The sequence below is a fragment of the Megalobrama amblycephala genome, linkage group LG2 (genome assembly GCF_018812025.1).
Source record: "Megalobrama amblycephala isolate DHTTF-2021 linkage group LG2, ASM1881202v1, whole genome shotgun sequence".
Classification (NCBI taxonomy): domain Eukaryota; kingdom Metazoa; phylum Chordata; class Actinopteri; order Cypriniformes; family Xenocyprididae; genus Megalobrama; species Megalobrama amblycephala.
This window is the reverse complement of record NC_063045.1, coordinates 61,476,147-61,487,602: the sequence shown is the minus strand read 5'-3', so window position 1 is coordinate 61,487,602 and position 11,456 is coordinate 61,476,147. Positions and strand designations below refer to the sequence as shown.

General features: G+C 38.2%; 1 protein-coding gene across 1 annotated transcript in view; it reads left to right on the top strand.

Moving 5' to 3' along the window:
- The first annotated feature begins 400 nt into the window (after positions 1-400).
- Positions 401-11,456, top strand: part of cplane1 (ciliogenesis and planar polarity effector 1) — a 57,875-nt gene continuing 46,819 nt past the window's right edge. The window contains 12 exon segments of the mRNA XM_048181347.1: positions 401-556; positions 2,368-2,506; positions 3,827-3,962; positions 4,043-4,162; positions 4,239-4,477; positions 4,557-4,663; positions 7,494-7,650; positions 7,877-7,980; positions 9,402-9,584; positions 9,711-9,960; positions 10,044-10,187; positions 10,282-10,964. Coding sequence (XP_048037304.1) covers positions 2,426-2,506; positions 3,827-3,962; positions 4,043-4,162; positions 4,239-4,477; positions 4,557-4,663; positions 7,494-7,650; positions 7,877-7,980; positions 9,402-9,584; positions 9,711-9,960; positions 10,044-10,187; positions 10,282-10,964 — 2,204 coding nt within the window. The 5' untranslated portion in view covers positions 401-556; positions 2,368-2,425.

The following is an 11,456-nucleotide window of genomic DNA, read 5'->3' as shown; positions in this document are numbered from 1 at the left end:
AGAATTTGATGTTTCCCCATTCGAAGAGATTGCATGATGCCCAGGATGCCCGAGAGGCGTTTCAAAGATGGCCGCCGAGTGAAATGACTTGTCTTAAAGGGACTTTGACAATACATCAAGATGAAAGCTTTAGCTGACACAACATTAAAAAGTTATCATATAGTAAAAGTAAAAACATTTAAAAGTACCATAGTAAAAACACTGAGTTAATACATAAAGAACACAAACCAACACATTCTCACCTTTGAAAGTTTGTCGAGAATTTGCGCAATGTTGTGCCATCATTGATTCTCACTGTGACCGTTTATTGACCGTTGCAAGATGGCGGACGCTCTGACGTGTCTGTAGCGGTGGAATGAGGCATCTATGTATATTACGCATCTATGTCCGTCACCCTCTGATCGCGCATGCGCTCGGAATGCGTCTGCTTCTATGGAAACGCAGCGGGAAGCATGGGAATTGTGTTCGCTGTTTGGAAAACCGGAAGTGGAGGGAGATTCGAAACACAGCGGAATAAACAGACGCGGAATGTGTTTATTAAAGTCATGGCATGATGGTAGAGTATAAAGACACTTTAATATTAGTGTAGGACTGAACAGACCTTCAGTATGCTCGTGTGTGATGTTGTGTTGACAAACTGCAGCTAACGGTATTACTGCTCATGCTAATGACAGCTATTGATGTTGAATGATAATAGAGAAGTAGTTTCTTGGCTTGTTAACATTTACAAATGTTTCTTTCGTCGGGAAAAAAGGATGTGTTATACTATTAATCATTTAGCTGCTGTATTTTGGCTGCTGATTTGTTTTGATTTATTATCTGACTGCTACGGTTTAATTATGTGAAATAATAATAATATGGTTAATTTTAGATTCAAGTTTATTTACTTATATTTGATTTATTTGACAGACTGACAGCTGTGGTTGTATTTTGTAGTCATATTCAATTATAAGCATTCACTTTCATATCAAAATAAGTAAGTTTATTTGTGTTTGTACTGATAATTTAGCTGTAAACCAGCTGCATATGATTCAAAGTCTGTATTATACTGATAATAAAGCTGTTTAATCTTGTTTAAAGGTGCAATATGTAAGATTTTTGCAGTAAAATATCCAAAAACCACTAGGCCAGTGTTATATATTTTGTTCACTTGAGTACTTACAATATTTGTAAATCGTGAGAAAATTGCAGTTTTAACCAAGGCTCCGGGACGTGCGAGGAGTCGCCCGTCAATGGCGTCATATCCGCGTTACCCTCGATTTCCGGTTTTATTTTGTAGAAACCATGGGAAAAACCAAAGACGCTTTAGTATATTACATGTTTTAAAGGATTAGTTCACTTTCAAATTAAATTAAAATTTCCTGATAATTTACTCACCCCCATGTCATCCAAGATGTTCATGTCTTTCTTTCTTAAAACTTTAATTTCTTTTCGACTGAAGAAAGAAAGACATGAACATCTTGGATGACATGGGGGTGAGTAAATTATCAGGAAATTTTAATTTGAAAGTGAACTAATCCTTTAATAGGCAAGGGAACAACTGTTTTGATATATTTATAGACAGAAAACTAATTATTGTTATATAGCTCAACACGTTTAGTCTTATTGTTTAAATCTAATTTTCTTGATTTTTTGCGAGTACCATGCTTCACCGCGCCTCAGAGAAAAACACTATTTTGTGAAGTAGCTAACATAGCATAATCAGATGCAGCTTTATTTTTAGTAACAGTAATACAGCATTTTCTCCATCATACAATACGTTTTAAAATTAATTTCATGCCATTTATCAACACAATCATCCAGCATTTAATATGATATTGTAAAATCGATCTATCTCACTGCAGTGTGTAACAGTGTCTCACAGCAGCCGTCGAGCGAACGCTCAGAGTAACGTTATAACATCATTTTCAACACACTCAAATGTATCTAATATGATAAACAGAGCTGCGTTACCTCATACTCATGACCGGAAAAGCGGTAGCAGCGCCGGCGACTGTGTCATAATAAAAGTCCCGCTGCTCGTGAGGCGTGTGTTGATCAATCGCTCCAGCTCCTCGTTCAGCTCCACAACACTCGCTCCTGCTCTGCTTCATACTACAGTAACGTTAATAATCACATCCATGAACATGATTTCTTCCCGAGTCCAATCCCTATTCTTTTGCACCGGCCGTTGAGGTGGAGACCACATGTCCCAAGATTCCACACTCAAACTTGGTGTCATCAAGCTACGCCTTTGTTTTGAATAGGCCTCTAGCGGACAAAAATCGTACATATTGCACCTTTAATATGTTATGTGGGCTGTAAATATGAGTAGATTTCACTGATTCTCTCTGTTTGCACTTTTTGATTTTCACAAACCACATGAAGCTGAATATTGTAGGATACAGACCTGGACGTCCTCTGAAACTCGCCATCAGTGCCCAGAATGGAAGTGAAGTTCGAGGTTTTGTTGTCGTCCAGCATCAAGCGCAGGAAGCCGTGGCCCAGATTCTGCTGGCTTGGCAGGGTCAGATCATACTACTTTCCTTTTTAAATGCTTTGAAGCTAATGTCATTTAAACAAACACCAATATGCACTACTGTTAAAACGTTTTAGATCGATGAGATGTTTTGGAAAGAAGTCTCTTCTGCTCATCAAGACTGCATTTATTTGATCAAAAATACAGTAAAAATAGTGAAATATTTTTATAATTCAAAATAGCTGTTTTCTATGTGAATATATAGTAAAATGTAATTTATTCCTGTGATCAAAGCTGAATTTTCAGCATCATTACTCCAGTCTTCAGTGTCACATGATCCTTCAGAAATCATTCTGATATGATTATTTGATGCTCAAAAAAAATTTATGATTATTATTTTTGAAATTTAATGAAAAGGTACTGGAAATGTGCTTGAATTATTGAAAGACAACATATAAAATTAGTGTTTAATTTTATCGATAAAACAATCTTTTCACGCCAAATTAATGCTGCAGCTCGTCTGATATACATATAGAGCCATTTTGCCTGGCTATGAGTGTGATATTGCTCATATAAATATCCAAGTATATGATACAGCTTTCATTCTTTAGGTCAATCATATATTTATGGGAAAAAAATCAGTTTGAATAAGGAAAGCAATATCTTTGTCATAGTATTCTTTCAGTGGTTAAAGTCACTGCATGTGCTGCACTTTATTTGTACCATTTTTTTATTAGTTTATTTACCTTTTTCAAAATTTCAAAGATAGTAAAGATCTTGTTTGATAAGTGAGATCTCTGATTGTAGTCTTGAAATCCAAAAAAGTAATGCTTAAAGTCCTGGAATTTAATTTTACAGTATCTGTATGAACTCTGTTTTTTGATGAATAGAAAGTTCAAAAGAACAGCATTTATCTGAAATAGAAAGAACTGTTTACTATTCAACAGTTATATTTTTTTTTGGAAAGAAATTAAAGAAATGAATACATTTATTCAGCAAAAATGCATTAAATCGATCAAAAGTGACTGCAAAGACATTTATAATGTTACAAAAGATTCTAATTTAAGTTATTTTGAACTTTCTATTGATTAAAGAATCCTGACAACAGTTTTAAACACTGATAATAATCATAAATATTTCTTGAGCAGCAAATCATCATATTAGAATGATTTCTGAAGGATCATGTGACACTGAAGACTGGAGTAATGATGCTGAAAATTCAGCTTTGATCACAGATATAAATTATACTTTACTATATATTCACATAATGAACAGATATTTTGAATTGTAAAAATATTTCACTATTTTTACTGTATTTTATCCTGAGACTCTTTCAAAAACATTGATGTATGTCAACACTTCTTTCAGGAAAAGGAGGGTGTTTTTCTGTTAGATGACAACCGGATCAGTGAAATACATTTGCTTTCGGGACGGACCAAAAAGAAGACCCCTAAACTCCAGCCGCTGTTGCAGAGGGTGGTGACCATGTCAGCGTCTCAGAATGGTAAACGATCATTATGTGTGTGTCGTGATGGGATCTTCAGCGCTGCAGGTCACGCGTGTGTTCATTAATGTTATTTGCAGGTGTGTGGCTGGTGGGTCTTCTGGTCTCTGGAGAACTCTTCCTGTGGAACAAAGACAAGGATTTGCTAAAGATGGTCTCAGCCGTTCCTGCGGTTCATCAGCTGGTTTCTTCCATCAAAGGTTCATGTAAGAGTTCTGCTTTTCTCGACGCACATCCGGTGATCATCCTCAAACTAACACGGCTTGTCTTGCGAAGGTTCCTCGACTACACTGCGACTTTCTCTGCTGGTTTCGGAGAACGCACAGAGAGTTTTCCTGGCCGCTCTTACAGGACAGGTGTTCCTCTGGGAGTGTACGACACCTCAGGATCTCAGCGGCCCGCGGGACGCCACCATCACGGGACGCTGGAGTCACATATCCTACCATGAAAACACTCAACTGCCCACCGCGAAGGACAAAGAGGCTTCCGTTCAGAGTGTGTTTGTGAAGAACCAGGTAAAAACAGTGAAAAAAGTGTCTTAATGTTGATTATGTTTCTTGTACTTGTGTTATATTTCACTGTGGATGTTTTTAGGCAGTTGGGGATGTGTGTCTGAGCGCGTTTGTTTTCACCGCTGATGCGAAGCTCACTGTCACCTTGCTGAAAATCCAGTGGGACTCGACATGGGACAACAAACTCAGGTCAGATAATGTTAAATATGCTTTTATTTATTATAATTCCAGCATCGTTTGTTCATTTGACTTGGAAGTATTGTTTATGGTGAATGTTATAATTAATAATAAATTGGTCTTTTTTATTATATTGCTTTCGGCACTATTTTGTGAAAATATAAAGCTACGTGAGGCTTTATAGAGATTTTGTCATGTTTATATTTTTATATTTATATATACGGAGTACTGCGCATGACATGCAGAGAAAAAAATGAAAATTGTGCACATGATTTACAATTTTTTTCCCTTGATTTGCTAAATAGTGCGCACGATTTGCAATTTCGTTCCCTCGATTTGCTAAATAGTGCGCACGATTTGCAATTTCGTTCCCTCGATTTGCTCAATAGTGCGCACGATTTGCAATTTCGTTCCCTCGATTTGCTAAATAGTGCGCACGATTTGCAATTTCGTTCCCTCGATTTGCTCAATAGTGCGCACGATTTACTATTTCGTTCCCTCGATTTGCTAAATAGCGCTAAATAGTGCGCACGATTTGCAATTTCGTTCCCTCGATTTGCTCAATAGTGCGCACGATTTGCAATTTCATTCCCTCGATTTGCTAAATAGTGCGCACGATTTGCAATTTCGTTCCCTCGATTTGCTAAATAGTGCGCACGATTTGCAATTTCGTTCCCTCGATTTGCTCAATAGTGCGCACGATTTACTATTTCGTTCCCTCGATTTGCTAAATAGCGCTAAATAGTGCGCACGATTTGCAATTTCGTTCCCTCGATTTGCTAAATAGTGCGCACGATTTGCAATTTCGTTCCCTCGATTTGCTCAATAGTGCGCACGATTTGCAATTTCGTTCCCTCGATTTGCTAAATAGTGCGCACGATTTGCAATTTCGTTCCCTCGATTTGCTCAATAGTGCGCACGATTTACTATTTCGTTCCCTCGATTTGCTAAATAGTGCGCACGATTTGCAATTTCGTTCCCTCGATTTGCTAAATAGCGCTAAATAGTGCGCACGATTTGCAATTTCGTTCCCTCGATTTGCTAAATAGTGCGCACGATTTGCAATTTCGTTCCCTCGATTTGCTCAATAGTGCGCACGATTTGCAATTTCGTTCCCTCGATTTGCTAAATAGTGCGCACGATTTACTATTTCGTTCCCTCGATTTGCTAAATAGTGCGCACGATTTGCAATTTCGTTCCCTCGATTTGCTAAATAGCGCTAAATAGTGCGCACGATTTGCAATTTCGTTCCCTCGATTTGCTAAATAGCGTTAAATAGTGCGCACGATTTGCAATTTCGTTCCCTCGATTTGCTCAATAGTGCGCACGATTTGCAATTTTGCTCCCTCGATTTGCTAAATAGTGCGCACGATTTACTATTTCGTTCCCTCGATTTGCTAAATGGTGCACGATTTTCTATTTCGTTCCCTTGATTTGCTAAATAGTGAGCACGATTTGCAATTTCTTTCCCTCGATTTGCTAAATGGTGCACGATTTTCTATTTCGTTCCCTTGATTTGCTAAATAGCACTATATAGTGCGCACGATTTGCAATTTCGTTCTCTCGATTTGCTAAATAATGCTAAATAGTGCGCACGATTTGCAATTTTGTTCCTTCGATTTGCTAAATAGTGCGCACGATTTACTATTTCGTTCCCTCGATTTGCTAAATAGTGCGCACGATTTGCAATTTCGTTCCCTCGATTTGCTAAATAGCGCTAAATAGTGCGCACGATTTGCAATTTCGTTCCCTCGATTTGCTAAATAGCGTTAAATAGTGCGCACGATTTGCAATTTCGTTCCCTCGATTTGCTCAATAGTGCGCACGATTTGCAATTTCGTTCCCTCGATTTGCTAAATAGTGCGCACGATTTGCAATTTTGCTCCCTCGATTTGCTAAATAGTGCGCACGATTTACTATTTCGTTCCCTCGATTTGCTAAATAGTGCGCACGATTTACTATTTCGTTCCCTCGATTTGCTAAATAGTGCGCACGATTTACTATTTCGTTCCCTCGATTTGCTAAATAGTGCGCACGATTTGCAATTTTGCTCCCTCGATTTGCTAAATAGTGCGCACGATTTTCTATTTCGTTCCCTCGATTTGCTAAATAGTGAGCACGATTTGCAATTTCTTTCCCTCGATTTGCTAAATAGCACTATATAGTGCGCACGATTTGCAATTTCGTTCCCTCGATTTGCTAAATAGTGAGCACGATTTGCAATTTCTTTCCCTCGATTTGCTAAATGGTGCACGATTTTCTATTTCGTTCCCTTGATTTGCTAAATAGCACTATATAGTGCGCACGATTTGCAATTTCGTTCTCTCGATTTGCTAAATAATGCTAAATAGTGCGCACGATTTGCAATTTTGTTCCTTCGATTTGCTAAATAGTGCGCACGATTTACTATTTCGTTCCCTCGATTTGCTAAATAGTGCGCACGATTTGCAATTTCGCTCCCTCGATTTGCTAAATAGTGCGCACGATTTACTATTTCGTTCCCTCGATTTGCTAAATAGTGCGCACGATTTGCAATTTCGCTCCCTTGATTTGCTAAATAGTGCGCACGATTTGCAATTTTGTTCCCTCGATTTGCTAAATAGTGCGCTTGATTTGCTATTTCGTTCCCTCGATTTGCTAAATTGTGTGCACGATTGACTATTTCGTTCCCTCGATTTGCTAAATAGTGCGCGCGAATTGCTATATCGTTCCCTCGATTTGCTAAATTGTGTGCGCAATTTACTATTTATCCAAAGCAACTGTATTCAAGGTATATATTTCATCAGTTGACGCATTCCTAGGCCTCTTGTTCTTTATTACTTTATTTTGTTTTGTTTGACAGTTCAGTAGGTTTCAGTGTTCACTGGGCCTCCAAGTGTTTCCCATTCAACCAGCTCCTGCCTCCATGTAAAGCGGTGAAGTCCAGAGGTGCTCTAGTTCCAGCGTTCTCTCCAGATGCTCAGCTGCTAGCAGTAGTCCTGAACCAGAAGGACCCGAGGGTAAACTCACCACTACATTCATTACCAGTCAATCAGACCTACAAGCACAGGAATTAGCCCTGCTCTCAATCAGATCCCTAGCTTCCTAGATTGTGAATCTGTATATTGTGTAAATGAATGTGGCCGACTCCCTGATCAGTGCCCTGACTACTGAACTAGGGAGCTGATTGAGACGCACACTAGATTTGTGTGTGATAAGTCTTTTTATCTGTGATCTCTCTAAAAGGCGACACAGGTGTTGTTCATCAGCACTCAGAACTTTGTGACGGTGTCCAGCCTGTTAGGAGGATGTGGCATTAAGACGCTCAATATTCCAGCTAAATATGTGAGGTGAGTGTTTAAAAAGTCTTAGTTAGATGGCATCTGATTGGCTGGCTCTATGCACAGGTTTATATGAAAGTGAAAGTGACGTGTAGCCAAGTATTGTGTCCTATACTTAGAATTTGTGCTCTGCATTTCATCCATCCAAGTGCACACACATATTAGCTCGTAGAGAAAAATGTTCCCAGACTGCTACAGTTACACATTTGATATTGATGCAGTTTGTGAGGTGGTTTCCCTTCCCATCTTTAAGATTCAAGATTTTTATTTGTCACATGCACAGTTAATTAAACCTATGAACCTGGTCAGCTGCTTAGATTGTGCATAAATAATTAGTAGTTAAAATAAAATGTGCATTAAATATAAATAGTTGGTAAAAATGGAAAAATAAGATGTGCAATAAATATAAATAGTAAGTAAAAAAGGTAAAATAAAATGTGCATTAAATATAAATAAATAGCAAGTAAAAATGGTCAAATAAAATGTGCATTAAATATAAATAAATAGCAAGTAAAAATGGTCAAATAAAATGTGCATTAAATATAAATAAATAGCAAGTAAAAATGGTCAAATAAGATGTGCAATAAATATAAATAAATAGCAAAAATGGTCAAATAAAATGGGCATTAAATATAAATAAATAGCAAGTAAAAATGGTAAAATAAAATGTGCATTAAATATAAATAAATAGCAAGTAAAAATGGTAAAAAAAAAGATGTGCATTAAATATAAATAAATAGTAAAAATGGTAAAATACGATGTGCATTAAATATAAATAAATAGTAAAAATGGTAAAATAAAATGTGCATTAAATATAAATAAATAGTAAAAATGGTAAAAAAAAAAAAGATGTGCATTAAATATAAATAAATAGTAAAAATGGTAAAATACGATGTGCATTAAATATAAATAAATAGTAAAAATGGTAAAATAAAATGTGCATTAAATATAAATAAATAGTAAAAATGGTAAAAAAAGATGTGCATTAAATATAAATAAATAAATAGTAAAAATGGTAAAATACGATGTGCATTAAATATAAATAAATAGTAAAAATGGTAAAATAAAATGTGCATTAAATATAAATAAATAGCAAGTAAAAATGGTAAAAAAAGATGTGCATTAAATATAAATAAATAGTAAAAATGGTAAAATACGATGTGCATTAAATATAAATAAATAGTAAAAATGGTAAAATAAAATGTGCATTAAATATAAATAAATAGTAAAAATGGTAAAATAAAATGTGCATTAAATATAAATAAATAGCAAGTAAAAATGGTAAAAAAAAGAGATGTGCATTAAATATAAATAAATAGCAAAAATGGTAAAATAAAAAGTATGTTGCGAGGGAGAAACAAAGCAAAGTATAGTGAAGTACAAGTGAGAAATTGAATCTTGAAAATGAGAAATGTTACGGTTTCCTGCAGGTCATACTGGGTGGGTTCTGTCAGCTGGACACCAGAAGGACTTTATCTGGCTTGTGTGCTCAAGAGAGGCTCTCTGCTCATGCTGGCACGTCTGGGTGGACTCGTCTCTCTGTCCACAACAGGATGCAGCATTGAGTTCGGTGCCGCCCACTTCCTGCCTCTTCACCCGCTGGTCACCTACAGGTGATTTGATCAGTTCCTCTTCTAAATGTTTCTTAAGGAAGTTGATATTGTACTCTATCATGTCTTCCTCATGCGGTTTTAGATGCACGAATATGAATGCAAGCTTTATATCACTTTCATCCGTAGACCTCCAGTGCCTTTGCAGACACAGGATGGCGGCCTCTCCAGCTCTAGCGTGTCGCTCCGTGACCCCATGAGACAGCGGTACTCCGTCACCTGGCATCCTCGCCAGCCGTTTCTCATCGTGTCCGACGGCTACATGGTGACTCTGCTCAGGATGACCAAACGGCCGTCTGCTGCTGCGATCATGAGCGCCCTCCTACTGGACGCTGCTCAAGGACTGGAGAACATACGGGAGGTCCTGGGCTCTTCTCAGGTCAGCAGAGGGGATGATAATTAATGTTTTATCATGTTGCAGTGCTGTTTTGATGGTTCACTAGTGTCTTCTGGGTGTTTCAGCCTCAGCTCAGGTCCAGGCTGGAATCCATGTCCTCTCTGACGTTCACAGGAAGTCTTCTAGCTCTTAAAGAGAAAGAAATGCCTCTGTCGACTCTACCTCTGTACCTGCAAGATACAGGAGACCAATGTACTGAGAGAGCTCAGGTAAGCTAATATCAAACGCTTTTTCCATATGAATGGTCATTAAAAAGGGTCATGACATGAGGAAGCAAGTTTGTCTTGATCTTTTGACATTTAGGATGATGAGGAAGATCATGACTCTGATGAAGATCCGTACGCCTGCTCACACATGGAAGATGGAGGCAAGCTTGAGTTTGCGTCTATGTTTGACACTCTTCATGCTCAGGCACAAACGGATCCAGAACCAGCATCCGCAGGTCTGCAGGAGGATCTGAACCGGGTTCACAGGAACCTGCTGAGAGCTTGGGCTTTGGCCGTTTCTCTGGGTGGGTCCATCGAGCAGAGAGAGCGTCTCCTCAAATACACGATCCTCTGCATCGTTCGACTCATAAAGCTTCTCAGGGTCAGCGACTCAACCGGCAGAAAGAGTAAGAGCACATGGGTCACACATGCCCTTCACACCCTCAGGACTCTCCTGTCCTTTCTGCCGTGGGACGCTACACACACCGCAGGCAGCAGCTGTCTGGTCGTCACAGTGGAGCTCACCAGGTGTTTCGTAGACATGTTCGTCCCACTTTCATCATCAGATTTAGCACTATCCTCCCAGAACTTCAGCGCAGCACTCCTCGTCCTTCAGCAAGCGTCTCAGAGTGTGGATCTGACCTACAGCCTCCCGTCAAGAGCAGTGCATCATGGGGAGGATGGCCAGCTAATGTATTCCTCTGACATGTTTTCTGTTCCAATATTACAAGAAAACAATGAGACAGTAACACAAACAGCCAGGCAACAACCTTCTCATAGGTAATTTTTGGTGTTCTTGAGTATTAGGTTTTTTCCTAACTATTTTTTTTCCCCACACTAATAACTTCATAGCAACATATAAAAACACTCCGAACATATTAGCAACCACTTAGCAACCACATAGCAACACTCTAGCAACCACCCAGAACACCTTAAAAAAAAACACTTGGATATAAAAAAACACTCCGATAGTCTTAGCAACAACCTAGCAACCACTCAGAACGTTTTAGCAATACTCTAGCAACCACCCAGAACAACCTAGTAACTTTATAGCAACATATGAAAAACACTCAGAACGTCTTAGCAACACCCTAGCAACCACCCAGAACAACTTAGTAACTTTATAGCAACATGTAAAAACACTCAGAAAGTTTTAGCAATACTCTAGCAACCAAACAGAACAACCTAGTAACTTTATAGCAACATATGAAAAACACTCAGAACGTCTTAGCAACACCCTAGCAACCACCCAGAACAACTTAGTAACTTTAT